The following is a 22,179-nucleotide window of genomic DNA, read 5'->3' as shown; positions in this document are numbered from 1 at the left end:
ATAACTCCGTGACAGAAGCTGGCGGCCTTGAAAATCCTTCTTAATTCAAGCCAACCTTGTGAGTGATTATCTTGGGTGGCAAAAGGAGGCATTTCCTCTGAGTGTGCTCCCTGATAAAGCATGTCCTTTTTAATGACTCACCTGAATTGACATTTCCCCCCTCCCACTAATCCCGTTATGGGCCCAGCTAATGATGTAAAGCCAGGAAATGCTCTTATTGTTTTCAAAAAAAGATATACTTCTTCTTTTCCATTGCAAAAAGGATCTTTGGTGCTGAAGAATTATACATCTGAACTGGTGGAGGCAAATATGTGGGGATGAAATAGCTCAGATTCCAGCATCAAGGAAAATATATGGGTCTGTGTGCACGGGCACAAGGATTGTAAATGAAGGCAAGGAGAGGATGAACAATTGAGTTTAAGGCTTTTGGTTCTTATCCTGTTCTGACGGGGTATGGTTTGTGGGGTGCTGGGCAAGACCAAGGCAACCGTGGGAAGAAGCATGAAGCCATCCACTGGCGGTGGAAACCAGAAGTATGAGCAAGTGGCATAACACTTGGGATGTGCAGGCTTGAGAAATAGCCAGGGCACAGTGAAAACCAGCCAGGACCAAGGACAGCTCAAAGGCCGCACCAAGTTGCTCCAACAAGCAACAGAGCCCAACAGAACCTTTGTCTTCTGCTGCAGACTCTGATGATGGTGTGGTGCTCCAAGATCTGGCTTGGGCCACAGATTCCTTCTTAATCACTGTCATCTCCAGTGTCAGCTCACATAGGAGGGCACTCCGCAGTCTGTACACTCCCAGGAGCTTTTGGGGTCCTAGTCCAACCTCAAGCCCTCCACTTCATAGAGATCTGCACACACTTCTCCCACAGACGCTTCCTTAGCCAAACGTGTGGAGTCAGGAGACGATGCTGGCCCTTGCACCTCTTCAAGGCACTAGCTGTATTTCCACACGATGCTAAGCCATGCAAGGGCAACCCTTGGGTCCACAGCTGGCACAGCTGCTCAGAGGAGGTCAATAAGCTTGTTTCCATTTCTGAGGAACCACAGTTTAGCATTACACTCTAAACGGTGGTTAGTCTTTCTTGAAACAAACCAGGTTTGTAACCCTCAGACTGAAGCTGGTTAGTCTCAGCAAACCATTGTGACGTTTAGCTGCGGTTTGTTTGTGTTCAGATGTCACGAGGTCAAAAATGGAAGCGGAAGCTTCTGAACTCTGCCTTGTGGCAGAGGTAGGGAAGGGGAAGCGTGCAAGCCAAGCATCATCGTGCAGGGGTTCTGTGCAAGCACAACCACTGTTGAGGTTAGGGCTAGGGTTTGTGAGTATCCCAAATCCAATCTCCGATAATGCTTTGTATGTTCTGTATGTTGCATACATCTCTATGCTTGCCCCTTCTCACTTGATCCTGTTATGCAGAAAGGTGCCAGTATTTCAAACCTTCTTTCTTTTCTTTTTTGACATTTCTGCATGTTGGATTCTGAACCTGCTGCTATCAGGGAAAAATAAATGGGAAGGAGAACATCACCCAGAAACAGGGTTAGTGACTGCAGGGTGATTTCCAGGAGAGACCTACAGCAGCGGGAAGGCGTAGCATAGAGACAAAGCAGTGCACAAAGGCATGACAGCTGGTGGCTGATAATAAAGTCAGGGCATGATGGATATCCGTGATTTTCTCTACCAGTGTGAAAGGCTACGGGTACAGATATGTGTCCCAAACAGGCAGCAGGGTTGAGAATGTTATCATCAGATGCATGAAATATCAGAAATGCTGCCTCCTTCCCCACAGACACTCTCAGGGCCCTCTTGGTAGTTTCGCCACCCGCAGAAGTGTTGAGAATTACAGCCTGGATGAGGGACTTCTCTGTGGAGGCATCTGGGACTCCCTCCTCACAGAGGGACACCTTTCTTCTTCACTATGCAGCTTCCAGCGTATGCTGAAGATGCACCTCTTTATCCTGACTTTTGAGGCCCACCCCATTGCTGTGGTTGTAAGCTGTTCTAACTGTTTGCAGTTTCCATTGTTGTAATATGCCCTGGGAGCTGCCGGTATTGATGATGATGATGATGATGATGATGATGCAGGAAGCAACTTGATGGTCAAGTTGAACTGCAGCTAAGCAAGTTGCAGATAACGGACGGTTCTTTAGGCAAGCTTTACTCACAGTTGACCCGCTGAAATGGAGGAAGTCAAGTCCATTAATTTCTATAGGTCTACTGTAAGTAAAACTTAGCTGAATGCCACCCAATGATATATGTTCTGTTGTATTTGGCATCCGTTTGTCTCAAGATAGAATGGAGTACAGCTCTGGGGGGTGACTTCCCTGAGCTGTAAGCCTGGGTAGTGTGTATGGAGGTCCTGGACTGCCCAGATGACAAAACCCCCCTCTAGACCTCACTAATGCTGCCCAAAGGAAAACAGAGCAATACGTTTGGCACCAGCTTGGCTGCAAGAGTTGCCAGAAGGAGATGTGCAGTGAAATGTTTGTGATACATAAGAACGATTCACCTCTGTGTGCTTAGACAGTGCTTGAAGAGGTGCTTTTCTGGAATGGGCTACATCGTCCTTTGTTAACCTGGTACTTGCCAGATACTTTGGACTACAACTCCCATCAACCCCAGCCAGCGTGGCTGGGATGGATGGGAGTTGTAGTCCATAAAACATGGAGGGCACCATGTTGGGAACATGTGTAGTACATGGCGAACAGTTAAGCCAGCTACAAAGGACAACGTGAATTCAGATCCACCTTCAAAAAGCACATCTGCCTTCTTTTGTAGATGAGGTTCCCAAAGATCCAGTGCTAGCCTGCAGACTGCAGAAATATTCAGAGGAATCCAAAGAACTCAGCCCTCATAAAAACAGACACAAATAATCTCTCCCTCCAGAGCTGATGGAAGAGACCTCTGGCTATCACCAGCTCCTGGGATGATTCCTGAATGGCATTTTGTGCCGTTGGGAAAACTCCTTAAGAAATCCAGAAATAACTCGGGTGGGGGAGTTAATATCTTCAGAAGGAGAAGTGGCATCGCATAACTTATTTAGTTTTGGTATTTATTTCAGAAGCAGAGAGGCAGGAAGCAAAAGTTTCTGCTTTATCCGAGACCTGCTTTATCTTAATCCTCTGCTTTATGGCATCCGGGTGCTGCTAATATTTACACAGAGCAGCTCGTTTTAAAATATTTACAGTGCATATAGCTCTTAATAGCGTTAATATTTTAAAATGCTTTGGCACTGAAGGGTGCTAAACTTGCTTGCTGAGGCAGTATTAAAAAAAAAAGGCTCCAGTGGTAATAACTTGAAATCCAGATCAGTTTGGCACCTTTTCCCTTCTCTTCTTCCCATGCAATTTTGGAGCAAATGCGGCTCCTTCTGAAATAGAAGCTTACATAATATTGCCCTGTAGATCTGTGAGCCTTTCTGGCTGCGCCTTCTTCCTCCTCGCTGGCGCAACCGGTGAGCACCAGGAAGGCATGTTTGGAAAGCTGAGAGGGAGCTGGTGACCTTTCACCTGAGTGAGGACTCTGCCCTATATGCCCCTTCCCCAGAAATGCACGTACTGCTTTGCAGGAAAAGTCTTTTTTTATATAAAAAAATATTCAAAATTATAACAAGACATATTATCCAAAAACATATCATCCTTGTCCCCCCCCCCCCGTTTTTCCTCCCTCCCCCCTCGCACACAAAACCCACCCACCCCCCGACTTCCCTCAGTTCCAGTCTTTGGTTTCTCTAAGAATGCTGTTTTCTGCATGTTACAAAGTTGTATAGATCCTCAAACTATTTAGCTGATTATTATCAATAAAAAAAATTGTGAATGTTTATTCAAAACCTGCCAAGGAGTCCAGTTCTCTTTGCTGCATCTTCAGATACTTTGTAAAGGGTTCCCATTTCATCCTTAAAGTCACAGTTATCCTTGTCCCATAGCTTATATGTCAGTTTTGCCAGTTCTGCATAGTCCATCAATTTTTCTTGCCATGATTCTTTAGTTGGGGTTTCTTCAGTCTTCCATACCAGAACTCTCATGGCCGTTGTTGCATGTTTTTCAACTTTTTTGGCAGGCTTTGCAGGAAAAGTCTATGTCTCAGTTCAGAGGCAGAAAGTCACCAGGCTCCATTTGCCAAGAGGCAGCCATGGAAGTGGGGGCGGTTAGAGCTGCTGTGCTTGATGCAGATTCATGGTTTCCCTCTTATAACTCTGGATTTTCTCTCTCTTCTTTCTCCCTCTCTTTAGTGCCTGTATGGTTGCTACGTCCATTCTTCAATCATCCCCACTTTCCACAGAAGGTGCTACTGGCTTCTTCAGGTAAGACATGGCCTTTGTATCTTATGGTGACAAGCAGATCTCTTGAGGATTCTGGAGGGATCCCAGCTACCTCCGGTTTGGGGAAGCGTTTCAGTCGCACAAATGTTGTCACAGATGTTTTCTTTGCCACGTGGTTGGAAATGAAATGGCTGCTTCTTTTTCGAAGAATTCCTGTTGGCGGACTCCATTGTTGTTGTTTGTGAGAAGGGATTGGATGAGGAGACCTGAGTTTTCTGTTTCTTGTGGTGTGTTGAAGGGACAACTGCAGAGGCATTGCAAGGCCAGTCTGAGGAACCAAGACTGGTGGCTTTGAAATGGAACAATTTGCACCAATTGCCCCAGCAGAGTGAAAGAAAGCTGGCTGGCATTGAACAGAGGTGGGAATAGGTGAACAACAGTGCTTGGATTAGGAAGGAAATTGGGAGGAGGGGGGGAGTGCAATTTTATTTAAGGTATCTTTACCTGAGGCATCAAGGTCAACTATCTTCTTTGGTGTCAAGTTGTAGGTGAGGCAGAGAGGATGCAAGGCCGAGAAGGAGGAGAAAGTGAATGGCGGCCAATTCAAGACCTCAAACCTCACCAGAAAAGCCTTATTACTTGTGAGCGCCCAGGGGGCTGAAAGTCTGTCTGGTCCCCTCTTTTTGCCTGAGCCAAGTGTTGGCGGTAGGGCTCAAGTTGCAGACCCCCTTGACACCCATCCGATTCTGGTAGGCTGAGGCGCCCTTCTGTGCTGTGAAGTTCAGTTGTAAGCTTGATGAATACTGGCTGATCCTTGGGCGTCTTCTCCATCGAGCCCTGCCGGCGAAGGGGTTTTCTGGCTGTTGCCTCTTTTTCCAGTTACGTCTGCGTTACTTACTGGCAAAGCTTCAGGCCTCGCCGTTGAGTGGAGATGATTTGTGACTGAGTCCGGGGTGGGGAAGCTCTTTCCTCACTCACCCCTTCCACTGTGAATCCCTGGGCTGCAAGTGGTGCAGAAATTGTGAGCTCGAGAGTTCAGCATCTCTCTTAAAAAATAAATCTGGCCTGTGTGTCAGTTTGAAATGGGACGTGCAATCCTGAGTAAAAGGGAAGATTTATTGGGCTGCCACTGTAGGAATGTTTGTGGGTCTCCCGTTGTTTCCATGTGAGAGGCCCTGCGAGTTTGTGAGGAGACCTGAGGATGCTTTTAGAGAGAGGTGGCGTGATGCAGGGGGTGCCAATAGCCTGTTCCATTTTGTAAAGCATAGCAAAATAAACTCGTATCTAGCCTCTATCTATCGGTCGGTCGATCTCCCATCAGTTGTTTTAAGGATTGCTTGCTGTCTACTAACCACAAATCAGCTACTTGAACATTATTTCCACATGTGATGCAGGTTAAGGTTTGCGGCTCAGTGTTTAGTTTGATTTATTTATTTTTATTTTTAAAAGGACGTAATCCTGAGGAAATGGGCTTCATGGTCCCACCCTTCTGTCCCTTGACCATCAGTGGGATCTACTGGCTTCTAACGGTTGTGTGAAATTCTGTGTCAATCAGAGGAAACTGGTGGATGACAGGGAGAAGATCCAGCATAGGGCTGCAAAATGGGTTGGGGAGAGGACAGCGCTCTTTGCCCCTCCCTCCTTATTTGCTCTCCTTTCATCTTCCAGAGTAGTCCAAAGGGCAATCAGGCCAGACAGAATGTTCATTTCCAGCTCTGCTATAATCAATGGAGAAATAAACGTGTCAGCGTTTAAGAGTGATAGCATTTCCATTTTTGGCTGACATAAGAACAGAAGACTTTTTCCAAAGCCCTGAAATCCAGGGTCCATTTTCTTCTCACTGCCTCCCTGAGTGAACTTAAGTTGAGTTTGGGTTTTTTCCAAAAAAAATTATTAATTTTCACAAAATTATAAACAAACAAACAAACAAACATAAATCATAACCTTATTAAAAATTGCACTTATTAACATTGTTAAGTGACTTCCTTGCTTCCCCTTGGTTGAATTTCAATGCATATCTTTTTAACGGTTTTCCAAATCACAGTTCTTATAAAATTTAACTTGAACATTAACATCCTTAAATCTTTTCATTTTGAAATTAAACATATTAATTCATCACCTAACTTATATAAAATCCTAAGCCAATTAATTATCTGTTGAGTTGAGTCTTGGCCTTCTCTTCTGAGGAACCTTGGGAGACCAGAGACCAGACTTCGTACCTCAGCAATCAGGCCTCTGGTCTGCCTAGGCACTGTCTAGATCAGCAGGCATGTGCCCAGCAAAGACCTTCCCCAGCCCAGCTACTGGAAAAGCTTATTTAATAAAGAAAATTGAGAAGGGAGGCCATTGAACCTGGAGCATTTTGCTCTGATCAGCTATTTCTTTCTGACCTGGGAGTTGTGGGGGGGGGGGAGGGGCAAGCAGGAACCCTTGGGCATTCTGAGGCTTGAGATGTTGTCAAAAGGAGCTCTGGGGTTGTGAAAGAGCCAGGAATGTGTAGCCAAGCAGAAGTCGCAATTTAAGGGAGTGTGAGGTGGTTGAAGGGTGGCAAGAAGGGGCAGCCAGCTCAACTCACTGTTGGGCTCGGAAAATCCAGAAACCAGCTCAGTTATTCCAGTTACACACCCTTGCAGATTCTGTTGCATGCCAGTTTATGTCACTAGCAGCACGGCAGGGTTTAAATCCTGCTTTGTGCCTGGTTCTCCTCTGGTCACTGCTGTGGGGCTGGGGATCTGCCTCCTGATGGAGTGAGTGGGGGTGAGGAGGACAGAGCTCAACCACTGGTCCAAGGTACAGAGGCTACAGCCTCCACTCCTCCCAGCATGAAGGAACTCTTGGCCCTTGGGTGCCCCCTGTCTGCATCAGGGAGAGGGGCTGCTGAGCTGGTCAGTATCAGACTCTACCAACTAACTGGGTATAGCCAGGATGAGGTAGGACAGGGGTCTGCAACCCGCGGCTCCGGAGCCGCATGTGGCTCTTTTACACCTTTGCTGCGGCTCTGGGGCGGATACTAGCGAGGGGAGGAGGCGCATTGTGCGCCCCGACACTCCTCACTGTGGCGGGCGCAGTACTGGCTGTGACGTCGCATGGGGGCGGTGCGTGCGTTAGTCACACACCGTCCCGACGCCACCTTCCCGCCCGCTGTCATATCGTGGCTCCGGAGATATATTTGTTTTAAATGTCGCAATGGTTTTGCGGCTCCTAGTTGTTGTTTTTTCTTCGGAAACGGGTCCAAGTGGCTCTTTTTCTCTTAAAGGTTGCAGACCCCTGAGGTAGGAAAACTGTCTGGGACTGTACCACTTTGAAGACGGAAGGCTCACAAGACTGAATGTTCTGCTGCAAACATATATTATCTCAGCACAGAAAGCTAGGATATCATAGAATCATAGAGTTAGATGGGCCCCTGAGGATCCCATCTAGGCAGGAATATGCAGCTGCCCGATATGAGGGATCGATCCGGCAACCTTGGCGTTATCGGTACCACACTCTAACCAAATGAGATATCCAGCTGTCAAAACCTGGGAGAATGTTAGAGTAGCCTTCTTCTCTCTGACACCTGGTTTTCCACAGGCAGGGTTTTTTAATTTAGTTTGTTTTATTGACATCAGAGTCCAGCTGGCCTTAAGGAACCCGTTGCTTAGCCAGCTTCAGCCCTCCTCTCACAATTGCAAAATGAGGATCATTTCCTGGCTGCATTGTTGTTAAGATTGATAAAGGAATGCATGCAACTTCCTTCAGAGTGCTTGACAAGCGTGATGAGTTCTTTGGAGAAAAAGGCGGGATATAAAGGAAATAAGTAAAGTAAAATAAATACAGTGGTACCTCAGTTTATGAACTTAATCTGTTCTGGAAGTCTGTTCTTAAACTGAAACCGTTCTTAAACTGAGGCGTGCTTTCCCTAATGAGGCTGCTAGTGCCCTTCCACCATTCGGATTCTGTTCTTAGACTGAGGTAAAGTTCGTAAACCAGGACACTACTTCCGGTTTTGCGGAGTCCGTAAACCGAATAGTTCTTAAATAGGGCTGTTCTTAAACTGAAGTACAGTGGTACCTCAGGTTACAGACACTTCAGGTTACAGACTCCGCTAACCCAGATATAGTATATTGGGTTAAGAACTTTGCTTCAGCCTGAGAGCAGAAATCGTGTGGCAGTGGCGCGGCGGAAGCGGCAGGCCCCATTAGCTAAACTGGTACCTCAGGTTAAGAACAGTTTCACGTTAAGAACGGACCTCCATAATGAATTAAGTTCTTAACCCAAGGTACCACTGTACATTATGGCTGTAGTGTCATTGCTTTGGCTTCAGTTGAAAATGGCCGTTTGAAGGGGCCTCTAGCTCTTTCCTCACTCCTGTCTCATGACTCTGTTCCATGGATCTTTTCCTTGGTGGGAATAATCAGCTCCTCAGTGAATCTCTCCTCTGCCTGGAGAATTGATGGAGATTTGGGCGAGCCGACCAAAAGCCCCCTTTTCTGGTGTGAGCTCGTCCATGAGCAGCTCTTGCCTCACGAAACTAAATTGCCTTAATCAGCCCCAAGGACGGGTTGTGCCTTTGTTGTGCTGAAGTGCAAGCGCGTGATTCATTTGAGCATCTTCCTGGCGGAAATGGGCATCCTTCGATCACCTCCCCAAGGTCAGACAGCTTTGCAAAGAGAAAGCATGGGGATGGGGAGGCAGTGGGCAGAGATGGCTAATCCCCTTTCAGATACCTCCATGAGGCATCCATTCCGCGTCAAGGGTGAAAGCTGGGATAAGGAAGATGGAAAGCCTTCGCAGTGCCAAATGAAGCATCCATGATCAGAGTCCTTGCTGATACCTCTATATCAGAGCATGACAAGGGAGGGATTTGGGGCTCAGGGCTGTGTAAGTGATTCTCGGGCAGCTCCTAGCCATATGTCATTCCAAACATGGTGTTCTGTGCCACTTTGACTTTTTGAAGCTGGAAATTTGGCATCCCCATGGATGTCAGCCTCTACTCTCAAAGGCTGGTTCCCCACCTGAAAATCCCCTTGCAGTTTGGTGGAGAGCAGGGCAACTGGCATGGAGAGCAAGTGGCCGAAAGGCCCTGCAGGCTGAGTATTAAACTTTCCCCTGGGTGCGGTGCCAAGTGTTGCTACTGGTCAGTTGGCACTCCATCCAGGGGAACACCACCTACATTCAGCCTGTCCGCAAAGCCACCCACCCGAAGAGGGCAAACAGACTTCAGTGCTGAAAAACAGCTCTGTGAGCCTGCATGTGGAGTTTGCACGCAGCTTTTGGTGTCCTGACCTGAGCTTCTTTCAAGTTTGCAAATTTGCGTTTAGGCTCCCTAAGGACTTTTTTGTGTGTGTGTCCCCCCCCCTTCAACGCAAGAGCGATGCCAGCCAAACTATTTATACACGCAGTGGCAGTTCGACTCTCTGTCCAGAACTGGGTTCCTAGTTCATGGCAACAGCTTGTTAAAATTAGAAAATAGCTTTAAAAATTCATGTGCCTCTTTTGCGTTGCTGTTCCTTTTGCTCTCTAAAGCCAGAGCTATTCTCAAGCCTGTTTTTACCTTTGATGACCTGTAAGCAACTCAACATTCATTTCTCCATTGATGTGGGGGGGGGTGTGCTGTGCCTGCTCTCAACACTACCTCCAGCTTCTGCCCCACAAAGGCTCTCTTCTGTGAAACTACTTACTTTTAATGCTGGTAGACAGATAGTTTATGTCAGTTCACCCTTGGAGAGAGGGTCAGGCCAGGCATCTGTCTTGCTCCAAAGGCACTGAGGATGTCTATGATAGAGTGGTGGTGTTGTTACTGTTACTGTTGCTGTTGCTGTTGTTGTTCATTTCCTTTCTCGGTTGCTTTATATATTTTTAAGCAAAACATCTCAAAGCGGTTTACAGCACATCAGAACATCAGATTGGCTCACTCCATCTGTGTGAGGTAGGGTTGGGCCCTGGCTTTTATATAGATCTCCCTCATCTGCAATTCCTGAAGCTATGCATGGACCAGAACTCCCGCTTCTCTTTTGGAAACTGCTCTCCTCCATTGTTTGCAAAGCAGTCCTCTCCATGTTAAAAATGCATACAAAAAGAAGGATCTATAAAGGTTGAGATTCAACACTGAGTTGCTACAGATGTTCATTTCCTTTCTACGGGCTTTTCAGCTTGCCAAATGGACCAATCCCTTCTCCACTCCCAACCAGCGCTGTTTTGGGGGTTCCCTTAATACCCCTCCAAGACAATTCAGCGGGATGGGGGGGGTGCCTCATTTTGTAAGCCAAACTCCATGTGCAGAGGCTCTTACTGACAGGACCCATCAGGTGAATGCCACCCATAAATTTCCGAAAGCATTGTACAAAAACGTGTCACTAAAGCGAGAAGGTATCACATTTGAAATCGGAAGCTCAGGGAGATTGTAGTTTTCCCCTGAGCAAAACAACAAAAGAAGCCATTTCTTGTTTCTCGAGCCATCCTAAGCGCCCATCTGTTGGAATCAAAAGATTGCGCTCGACAATGCCATCAGAACAGGACCCTCTTTGACAAAAGATGAGCACCAATTAAACGGCTATTTAAGAATCCCCAGCTTAATCTGTATTAATGAGGCAATCAATTAATCATTCCGGATTAATGTTTTAAGCCCTACGATTTGCCTTTTCAAAGGACAAACGGTGATAAACAAAATGCCTGAATTGGTCGACTCTCCCAGCCCCCATGGAAGAGACAAAGAGAAAAAGCCAGGCATCTGATCAGCAAACATTGATCATCTGGTTCTGGACTTAGATGTCTTTAGGTGGGGAATGGAAAACTTAGAAGTTCTCCTTCGCATGGGGAGAGGATTCCTCCCTGCATGTTCTGCTCCAACCTTGCAAGTTACCTCATCAGGGCAATGTTTCTTGATAACACCTTCCATGCTCTGGGTAGAATACAGGCATTAAATTGTTTCCTCCATCAACAGACACTTGAAAAAACATAATTGTGCTACCTCACCTCCAGATCTGTGGTTCACATTGAGGAGAACTGTTGCTGCCACAAAGTGTGGCAATGGCCCCAAAGATAATGGCTTTAGAAGGGGAGGCACAAGTTACCGTATTTTTCGCTCTATAAGACGCACCAGACAACAAGACGCACCTAGTTTTTGGAGGAGGAAAACAAGAAAAAAAAAATTCTGAATCTCAGAAGCCAGAACAGCAAGAGGGATTGCTGCGCAGTGAAAGCAGCAATCCCTCTTGCTGTTCTGGCTTCTGGTATAGCTGCGCAGCCTGAATTCATTCCATAAGACGCACACATATTTCCCCTTACTTTTTAGGAGGGAAAAAGTGAGTCTTATAGAGCAAAAAATACGGTAATTCTTTTGAGGTGGAAATCCAAAGACCCAGAACCAACAGGTATTTGTCGGCAGCTGTACTGCTGCAAAGTGATTTCACAGAATCATAGCATTATAGAGTTGGACGGGGTTCTGAGGGTCATCTAGTCCAACCCCCTGCAGTGTAGGAATGCACAGCTGTCCCATATAGGAATCGAACCTGCAACCTTGGCATTATCAGCACCATACTCTAACCAGTTGACCTTTCTACAGATATGAGTTGCTTTAATCTCGCTCACTCTCTGGCCTCTTTATTGTTCGGTTTTTTATTTTTTAAATAAATTGATGATTTTATGCTTTTGATTGCTGTGCTCAACCTCAGGCTTCTTGGGAAAAGAAAGGATGGATGGATGGATGGATGGATGGATGGATGGATGGATGGTTGGCAGGCAGACCCAGCCAGCATCCCTTAGTGAAAATCTGTGTAGTTTCTTAGCATCCTTGGATGCTTGGGAAGTAATCCTTCCTTCCTTCCTTCCTTCCTTCCTTCCTTCCTTCCTTCCTTCCTTCCCCCCTTTCTTGCCCGTGCTTAAAGGGTTTGCTCTGTGGAGCTCAGACCTCTTTATGTTTTCTCTGGGAAGTGCCATGTCTACTGGCAATGAGCAGAGTAATAATTAATAAAAGGCAGTTGAGCCCAGAGAGAGAGAATCCGCAGGTGACTTTTTTCCTGGGCTAGGGTGCCCTGTGTTGCGTCTCAGGGTTTTCGCTTTCTCTCTTTGAGATGAGGAAGGGGTCAGGGTCTAGCTAGGAGGGTAAAACACTTGGCCGTTGGGTTGCAACTCTTCCAGCAGAGAAGATTGCTTCTTGGCCTTTACCTCTGAGATTTGAACCACTCCTAATTTATACCTTGGTAGGCAGGCTGGAAGGAAGCATCTTGTAATGAGGCTGCCTCTTGTACTTCCACATATTCTGTAGTGCCAAGAGATCCACTGCAGGCTGCGGAATAAATTTTAGTAATAGCCCTGCTTTCTAGAAGGACTCGCACTCCTCACCAGCAAAGGGAATGTCTTTCCTTCGGATGCAATCTGTGCCAGTTCCTTTTCAAACACTTGGAAAGGCTTCTGCGCTAAGAGACTTGTTTGACAAAGTGAAGGACTTGTCTCTGTGTGTAGAGAGAAACACAAGTTTGTGTGTGTGTTTAGACAGCACCAGACTTCTAGCAATGGAAAACAGGCCTGTATTTACAGCGATTAATACTGCCAGGAATGCGAGTTGGCTTTGCTGTCAGTTTTGGCCCAGCTGAATGGCAGAATGGAGTGTTTCCCTTCTGCTGTTGAGAATTAGTAGCTTGGGAGGCTCAAACACATCTGGCTGTTGTGAGATCGCAGGGCTGGCTGCCATTTGCCAAGCATCATCCTGCTGTCGAGTTCACCGTTGTGATGCTGGTTTTTCCCCCAACTGCACAGCAGATTTGTGGGATCTTGGCAGGCACCGGTCTCCAGTCTTAAACTCAAACCATACATTACTTCTATAGCATAGCATAGGGTTGGAGCCAATGTTGGTTCTACTCAAGTAGGCCCATGGAAACGAATGGACCTGGTTAACATCTGTTGATTTCAGTGGGTCAATTCTGAGTAGGATTTAGTCAGATAACAACCTATAGGTGCTGGCTCAAAAAGAAGCGGGCAGATTTATTTAGAATTCATCAGTGTTATGCTCTAAAAAATAAATTAAAAAATCAGTGTTAGGCTCTGTTCATTTAGGACTCAATCAAGACCTTGGTTTCCTTTCCCATGAGAGCTTTTAAATTAGCATGGTAAAGCAGTATATAAGAAAATAGCAGACCCTCCAAGTGTCCCTGTTTTCCAGGGACAGTCCTGGATTTACAGAAGCCATCTCGATTTCTTATTTGATCCCGGAATGTCCCCCTTTTCCTTAGGACGTCTCTATTTTCATCAGAAATGTGTTGGAGGGTATGCAGTTGGGCGATCCCCAAGCCAAGGAGATAAGTAGCTATACAACCTGTTTAGAAGATACCTGAAGGCAGCCCTGTATAGGGAAGTGTCTTAATGTTCAATGTTTCATTATGTTTTTATAGGTGTTGGAAGCTGCCCAGAGTGGTAACCCAGTCAGATGGGTGGGATAATAATAATATGATGATGATGGAATAGGACATCCCTATTTTCATTGGAGAAATGTTGGATCAGGCCAAAGGGGGCCCATCTAGTCCAGTTCTCACAGTGGCTGTCCATATGCCTATGGTAAACCTGTGGGCAGGACCCATGCACAACAGCTCTCTCCCCTCCAGCAGCCTCTACACACTGGTGTTCAGAAGCATCACTGCCTCTGACTACAGAGGCAGAGCTTAGCCATCCTGGCTAGTAGCCACTGGTAGCCTTGCACGCCATGAATTTTCTGTCTAATCCTTTTTTTAAAGCCGCCCTGGTTGGTGGCCAGTTTCTGCTCTCGTGAAGGGGCACCATGTTCATCTTGGCTGCGTTTGAGCTTCACGCTGAAATGTCACGGGCCTGCTGTCCCTCTTTTGCTTCACATCCATTTTTCTGTGTGCGTCTTGAGTTGCATCCGGTGTCAGACCTCCTCAAAGAAGAATTGGCCTCTCTCGGACTCAGTTACGGAGAGTCCGTTCCGCCTTCCCATCGTCGAAAGGTTTACTCTGAGCAGAACGACTACTGGGTACAACTCTGTGTGCGCTTGTCGGCGGAGGGTAGCGTTTCACACCTCCGACAAAGCTGGCTCCGGTCCACGAAACATTTCTGCCACAATAAATCTGTTAGTCTTTAACAAGTCGCTGCTGCTTTTGTGGCAACAGACCAGCACGTCTGGTCCTCTGGAAGTTGCTCAAGGAGTTGCTGCAAAATTCCCCTGTATGTTTCGTGAGCAATCTTCTTCCGCTTCATTTGGGGTCCCTTCCAAACTGGTGGCAAAGTTCTGCTGTTGTTGTTTTTTCAGGGTTTTGCAGCGCAGACCCCGTGTTTTGCAACACACACACACACAAACAAACAAACAAACTGAGTGGTAGATACCGTACATCAAACTGGGGTTCATAGTTAGCACCCCAAAAAACTCTAAATAATTTTTTATTAACTTTTCCATTTAACAATCCAATCATGTCACATTAGTTATTCCAAATTATACCAATACATATCGAAAAGTCCAAATATTTTGCCAAATTTTAAATTTTTGTTGGGGGTTCCCATGCTTCGAGTTCAGTAAGGGTCCGATCATCTCATATTTCTGCTGCTTTTGGATTCACAAGTCCCATCTTTCGATCTTCTTGTTGTTATCGTTTTTCTTCTTAATAACCTCTGAATTGTTTCCACAAGTGAGTTAAGGCAAGCATTATTATGTTTCTGTGTGAACTTTGTAAGGCTCTCCCTTTTTTAAAAAAAACCTGGTAAGTCTTTTGTTTGCAGTAAATCATCACACACAGCACCCAAAAAAACTCTCGCCGTCCCATTCATTCCTTGACCGTGCAGGCATCTGGTTGGCAGGCAAGTAGCTGAGGCAGGGAGTAGGCAGTCCGTGGTGCTGCAGGCGTTTCTCACCCCAACGCTCCTCACAGGGTTGTTGTGAAGGCAAACCTGTGGCAGGAGGGGGCTCTGTGTTTCATAGCAGCCACTCTGAGCTCCTTGGAGAAGGAAGGGATAAGCATGCTTATTTGAACTGTGCACGGAGAATCCTCTCCTCAATATGGTGCCGGGAGGCATAGCAACGTTTTCTTTGCCCGAAGGCATTCCGAGATAGCTGGTCCTCCAGAGGCTGGGGTGTTGGGTTACTTTTATATAAAGGGGTGTAAATTCATGCTGTAGATGGCATGTGTTAATTCACCACTCTCTTGGGAGAGAAGCACCATTACTGGGCGATAAAAGAGGCCCTAAGTGTGAACTCCTGCCTCTGTTACCCATAAATGTACAATAAAGGCACGTGTGTGCGCTTGGGTAGCTCCCATTACAATAACTCTAACCCATCTCCACAAACACGCCCTGTCTGCCTTGAAATCATGGTTGGTAAGTAGCCCCTCTGCCCCCCCCCCCACCGCCATCATATATGTCTGCCTGATGTATAGGAGGGTGTTAAAAGCTCTTGTGAACTTAGCCAGAGGCTACATATTATCGCTTCATAACAAGGTGGCAAAGGCGTCTCAAATTGGCACCTTGACTGTAAGTGTTGACTTCACAGTATCTTAAATGGAGCTGAACTGTAGATTTTTGTTCCCTTTCACATTTCATCCCTTTAATTATTTGTCTTTTCAAAACTATCTCCCCTGCTTGCTGCGCCGGGGCCGATAAGGTGACAAGGAAAGTCATAACAAAGGGAGGTCAGCAATACCTTTTTCCTTGACAAGAACATGGGCCAGGCAGGCTGAGGAAATGAATTGCCGGATGTTCATTCCGATTAGGCTGGAGGGGGGGGGGAGAATACCAAGACACCATCCCCAGTTGCTGAGAGCGTGTTTGCTATTTGATTTGACCGTGTTGAGGATCCTTTATTTTCAAGGCGACAAGGTTTGCAGTTGCAAGTGTGTGCATGTTTGTGTGCATGAGGAAAGGGGGGTGAAGAAAGGCTTAGAGACGTGTTTGCCCTGGAAGTGCCCTCAGCACACCAGTCAGAGTTTGGTGCCAACATCTCAGGAGCTTGTAGGTTCTGGACGCATTGGGCTTTGGGGTCAGGATACCCAGGCACTTGCTAGCCCAGGTTTCCAACCAGCTGCAGTCAAACTACAGTGAGACCTCCCTGTACATAGCCACCACTAGCAGACTAGTAATGCCGTGATCAGTGTGGATCAAGCCTTACCTTGCCCAGATTCTCTCAAGCAGTGAACTGGGTCAGGAGCTCATCAAACAACACCATCTCCTCAAGCTCATTTACCTCCTCTCTGTCAAGGAGCTACTAATGGTACCAGCATGGACAATGGTCCACAGTGGTGGGAGCTATAGTTCAGGAAGATCTGGAGGGCATCCTGTTGACTGCACCCTATCATGGATGGGTAAGGAATCCATTTACGGCAACCACCATTCTCTTCCATCCTTAGAACAGGGATAGGGTACCCAAGGTCTCCCAGATATTGCTGGACTCCATCTCCCATTATCCCTGACCATTGGTCATGCTGGCTAGAGCTGAAGTCCCACAACATTTGCAGAGCCACAGCTGCTATGACCCACTCCTCCATTACCTTAGAATGACACAGAGTTGGTGGCAGGAAAGGGTTTTAAAAAGAATAATCTGTGGCACTCACACACCTCACATGGACACACCCTCTTTAAATCTTGGCAGATTTTTGAACATCATTCCTCCCCCTCCCCCCCCAAAAAAAATTGTTTCGCATTTTGGACCGCTTCGGTTGGTGTGAGAGAACAGACAAGCTGTTGGATGCACGCAGGACTCTGCCTGACCGAGAGATGAATAAAATCAGGAAGACTTCTGACATCATGGGTTCCCTTGTGGCATGTGAGCACCCATTTGAGCAGGTCGGAAGGTAGCTGCTTCTAATGTCAGTGGCCATCTAGAGCAGCAGAAAAGAAACCACACTGGACCACCAACTCCTTCTGGAAGAAGAGGAGGAGGAGGAGTTCGGATTTGATATCCTGCTTTATCACTGCCCAAAGGACTCTCAAAGCAGCTAACAATCTCCTTTCCCTTCCTTCCCGACAACAAACACTCTGTGAGGCGAGTGGGGCTGAGAGACTTCAGAGAAGTGTGACTAGCCCAAGGTCACCCAGCAGCTGCATGTGGAAGAGCGGGGAATCAAACCCAGTTCACCAGATTACGAGTCCACTGCTCTTAACCACCATACCACACTGGCTGTCTGGTTCAGTGCCCACTAGCTTCTTGCACCCTTTCCTCCAGGAATGCTGCCACCAAATGTTGCCAGTGATGCACTGTGGAGACCACAGTGGAGAATAAGAGCCCACATGCATGGGGGATCTGCACTGCACTCCTCACCTGTGCCTCTGAATGGGGACCATTCAGTACTGCTTTACCATTGCTCCATTTCACTCCGTATTGCCTGCGACTCTCCAGGACTGCAGACTCAGGGTTCTCTCCAAGTCCTGCTTGGAGATGGCACTGGACAGGTGCAGGGGGACCACATCTGAGGCATTTTGCATGCCAAGCAAACTTCTAACACGGACCTGCAATCCCTCCCCGTTTTTGAGCAGGCGTCCCAGACATGTGATTCCCATGTGCTGGAAGGAGGCAGTGGCGGGGCGTTCCACGTGCCCCACGTGCTTTATCTGAGGCCAGCCACGCCTCCGTCGATTCCTCTGGTCTTCCTTTCCAATCTCCAGTCTCCCGTCATAGTTTAGAGGACCGCGGCTGTTAAGCCCAGAGATAAAGGGAAGAGACAAACGGAAGCTGAATGAGATGCGGAGCCCTTAGAGATGGAAATTATTAATTAGACTTATTATCCGGAGCTTGTCAGTTGACTAATCCTTCGTGATGCTCAGGGCTTTGTGCTGCCAGGGTTGTGTCCCGTCAGCCTTGCGAAAGAATTGCTTTGCGATCAGAAGCACTAAGCCGGCTGCTTTGCTTGCTGTCTTTATTTGTCAGACCAAACAAGCACTCACCTCTCTTCCCCTCGTACGTGGCGACGCCACAAGCAAAGCAGCCTGGAAAGCAAGATGCGACAACAGAATCCGGTGCTGCATTTCCAGAGGCTGAGCAAAGCTTGGTGTTTCTCATGGGGAGAGGAGGAGAAGGAGGAGAAGTGGATCTTTGTGGCCACTCCTGCTCCCAAGTTGGCTTGACTCTGGCCTTCTGTCCACTGCAGTGGGGAGAGATGGGGGGGCAGAGAGCCCTATTATGATGACCCAGTGCCTGACCTCCTCTCTGCGGCTGAGGCCAGGGGCAGAGGAAAGGAGGCAGGCTTGGTTTTGCGAACCTGGACCTTCCCTCTCTGTCTGTGACCTCCAGGCCCACAGATAGGAGATATGGAACTGTCCCCCAGCCCCAAACTGGAACCTGAATTCAGAATGAAAGGACAAAAAGAGCAGGTATACTTGTGAGAACGAATCTGCTCCCATTCCATGCAACTTTCTCATTGGTACTAAACCAAGGCAGGTGATGACTGCATTCTAATCAGCAAAGTGGAGGCGTAGTCAGTTTGATACAAAATAAGTCGTTTTGGGTTGCCTTAGGCAAAATAAAGTGGCTGGCAAATTAAATTAATGGTAATAGCAGAGATGTATTGAATCCTCAAGCATCTCTAAGGGGAACTCTTCCTATTCCTAAGCATTAATTCATTGCTGGATCTGACAAAGGTCCATTTGGTCTGGCACGGCATCCCCAAAGTGCCCACCAGCAACATGCCTCTGAGTACTCACATTTCTGCTTTCTCAAGTTGTATAACATTTTTCTTTCATCTCGTGGAGGAATCTGCCTGATAAAGGCACTCCGAGGCACTGGAATGGACATAGAAAGAGTGGCAGCTACTTGTGCGTTGTTGTTGTTGTTTGTTGTTGTTGTTGTTGTTGTCTTCATTATATAAAAGTATGATGAAGAAGAAGAGTTTGGATTTGATATCCCGCCTTTCACTCCCTTTAAGGAGTCTCAAAGCGGCTAACATTCTCCTTTCCCTTCCTCCCCCACAACAAACACTCTGTGAGGTGAGTGGGGCTGAGAGACTTCAAAGAAGTGTGACTGGCCCAAGGTCACCCAGCAGCTGCATGTGGAGGAGCGGAGACGCGAACCCAGTTCCCCAGATTATGAGACTACCGCTCCTAACCACTACACCACACTGGCTCTCAATCCACTAAAAGCATGAGCACAATATCAAATTAGTATCCAAATTAAGCTCCCAAAGCCTGGCTTGTTCTTGCTTGCTGCCTAAAGATAGAGGAAGGTGGTGTCTGGTGTTCTTCCCTGGGGAGAGGGTTCCACAAGAAGGGAGCCACCACTGAAAAGGCCCCGTTTCCTGTTGCCACCCCCTGTGCCTCCCTCAGGGGACACTTGGAGAAGGACTTCAAATCAAGGCAGGATCCAGGTCGGTTTTGATGAGGAGACACATTGGGATCCTTAGGCTTCTTAGGCTTTATATGTCAAGACCACCACTTAAAACGGAGTCCAGAAACTATCCGGTAACCAGTGCAGACATGCCAGTATCGATGCTGCCCGCTCAAATTTTCTCGTCCCAGCTAGCAGTCTGACTGCTGAATTCTGCACCAACCACCATTTCTGAACCATCTTCAAAGGCAGTCCCGCGTATAATGCATTGCAGTAATCTAGCCTCCAGACAGCCATGGCTAGGGCCCCCAGTCAAAGCTGATGGAAGGCTCTCCTTTCCACTGAGGCTTCCTGTTCCTCCTGCAACAGTAGTGAATCTAGAAGTGTCGTCCCCCCCCCCACTCAGGCTGCACACCTGCCTCTTCAGAGGGAGGGTCAGCCCATCCGGAGCAGGCCTGACCCCACCTGTCCAGTCCAATTGGCAACCTGCTCCGAGGCAGCTGTCAGGAAGGTGCGAGAGGAAAGCTCCAGCAGCCGCTTTGCAAGAGTTCAGCGGCTGCTGGTCTGGTCTTTGTCAGCTCCTCTTTTGATCATCCCGGCCTCTGCCTCAGGCGTGCCAGGCCCTGCGCGTCTCGATCGCAGGAGGGGGTTGCGGCAGTGTGGAGTGGCAGGCAACTGTCTCAGCTGCTGCTTGTGATGGGCGTTGAGTGTCACCTGCTGAGACAGCTCCTCTTGTTCGTTCCAACATGCTCATTTGCTGCCGCCGGAAACCTTGTTCTCATTTGCTCGCTTCAAACGGGTGCGGGGAAGAAGGGGCTCCATTGTGTGCCCATTTCCTCTGTGCGAGGGTCTAGGAGAGGCTTCCTTTGAGAGCCAGAGAGGTCAGTTGCCATCCATGGGGTTGGGGGGGGGAGAATGGGGCTGGTTCACGAGGGTAGCAGAACAAAAACAACAGCCTTTATATGCCCATCTTTCCTCTAAGGAGCTCAAGGTGGCGGACACAATTCTCCTCTTCCCCATTTTATCCTCACAACAATCCTGTGAGGTAGCTTAAGCCAAGAGCGACTGACTGTCCTGAGGGCATCCAGCAAGCTTTATGGCTGAGTGGAGTTTTGAACTCTGGTCTCCCAGGTCCAGCAGTCTAACCACTAGGCAACCCTGGCAGAGTGAGGTTGGAAAGGGGTTGCTGAGGTAGTAGAACGGACATTTCTTCCCAAAACACACACACAGGTGGTGAGTCCCAGGTTCCCCCTTTGAAGCTCCCTCTTCCAGCAAACAAACAAGCCCAGCACCTCACTGAAAAAGATCCACACCCCTCCGGTTTTGTGCTTGCAAGGAGAACTTCATGTGGAGGAACCTTGAAAGCAGTTATTGTCCCCTCCTGCCGATGAAAGCAATGCAGGGAACAACACTTATGTGGTTCAAGGGTTTAAAGCACTCCGTAGTCCTTGTGGTAATCCAGTACGTACAGTAATTGCCTCAGTAGAAGAAGAAGAGTTTGGATTTGATATCCCGCTTTATCACTACCTGAAGGAGTCTCAAAGCAGCTAACATTCTCCTTTCTCCTCCTCCCCCACAACAAACACTCTGTGAGGTGAGTGGGGCTGAGAGACTTCAGAGAAGTGTGACTAGCCCAAGGTCACCCAGCAGCTGAAGGTGGAGGAGTGGAAACGCGAACCCGGTTCACCAGATTACGAGTCTACCGCTCTTAACCACTACACCACACTGTCATTGTCATTGTCATCCCACACCATATTGCAGATGAGGTGCCTGAGAAGGATTAACAGCATCCTGCTCCCTTCTCAGGCTACATGTCTCTTCCCAAAGTAACAGGAGCATTGCAGCATGTTTTTTTTCCAGCCGGAGTGCATCAAAGCTCAGTTCCGGCACCTCTCATGGGGACACCATTGTGGGCCAGTGGTCCCTCCACCCACTTCTTGCCTTTACGTGCTTCTGAGAAGCCTAAAACAAACATATCAAGTGCTGAGTCTGAACTTTTCTTAGATCTGTGACTCCACCTAGCTCCTAGCCATGATTGGTCAAGCTACAGGACGGGCCTCATTCATATTTCCTTTTCTTTGATCCATCTCCTGTGTTGCAGCAGCGGGCTTTAAGCTTTCCAGCCAGGCCTCTACCATTGCGCCCACGCACATTTGCGCAAAGGCCCTTCCGAGCAGCCTTAGCCATCCGCCCGAATCTAAGAGAGCGAGGGAGACAGGGGTGCATTCATTTGACCTGCCCCAGAACCAGGGGTGACCCCCCAATCCTGTTAGGGAAACGGCTTCACCATAGTTTTTAGCACCTCTGTGGGTGGTGAACGTGGCTGTTGTCAAACCGGCATCCGTTCAGGTCCACCCCAAGTTGCCCGGCGACTTACTGGAGCAACTTCATGGAGAGTTCCGGCACCTGTTTTTCTTGAAAAAAGACACTGTGACTGTACACATGAGCATAAGAAGATCAGTGCAGCAGGATAGGCCCAAAGGGGTCCATTTAGTCCATCATTCTGTTCTCAAAGTGGCCGACCAGATGCCCCCAATTGGCAGGACCCAAGAGCAGGAACCCTGTCCTGCTGGAAACGGCTGGAAACTCCTGCAGTTTCCAGCAACTGGCATTCAGAAGCATCACTGCCTCCGACCTATAGGATGAGTAAAAACCAGGGATAGCACCCAAAGGTTGAATTGATCTT

The 22,179-nt window shown here is 47.8% G+C and overlaps 2 protein-coding genes across 6 annotated transcripts in view; one reads left to right on the top strand and one right to left on the bottom strand.

Annotated features, from left to right (window-relative positions):
* UTS2 (urotensin 2) overlaps window positions 1-22,179 on the bottom strand; it is a 579,903-nt gene that overhangs the window by 315,383 nt on the left and 242,341 nt on the right. The window lies entirely within an intron of this gene.
* Window positions 1-22,179, top strand: part of CAMTA1 (calmodulin binding transcription activator 1) — a 706,892-nt gene that overhangs the window by 488,153 nt on the left and 196,560 nt on the right. For all 4 annotated transcript variants that reach the window (XM_083512793.1, XM_083512795.1, XM_083512792.1 and 1 more), the window contains exon 5: window positions 4,232-4,303. In XM_083512793.1, the coding sequence (XP_083368919.1) occupies window positions 4,232-4,303 (72 nt within the window). The remainder of the gene's footprint in view (window positions 1-4,231; window positions 4,304-22,179) is intronic.

This window comes from Podarcis liolepis, assembly GCF_965112155.1.
Source record: "Podarcis liolepis genome assembly, chromosome: 7".
In the NCBI taxonomy this organism is placed as follows: domain Eukaryota; kingdom Metazoa; phylum Chordata; class Lepidosauria; order Squamata; family Lacertidae; genus Podarcis; species Podarcis liolepis.
The sequence above is the reverse complement of the archived record's forward strand: the minus strand, read 5'-3'. Positions and strand labels throughout refer to the sequence as shown.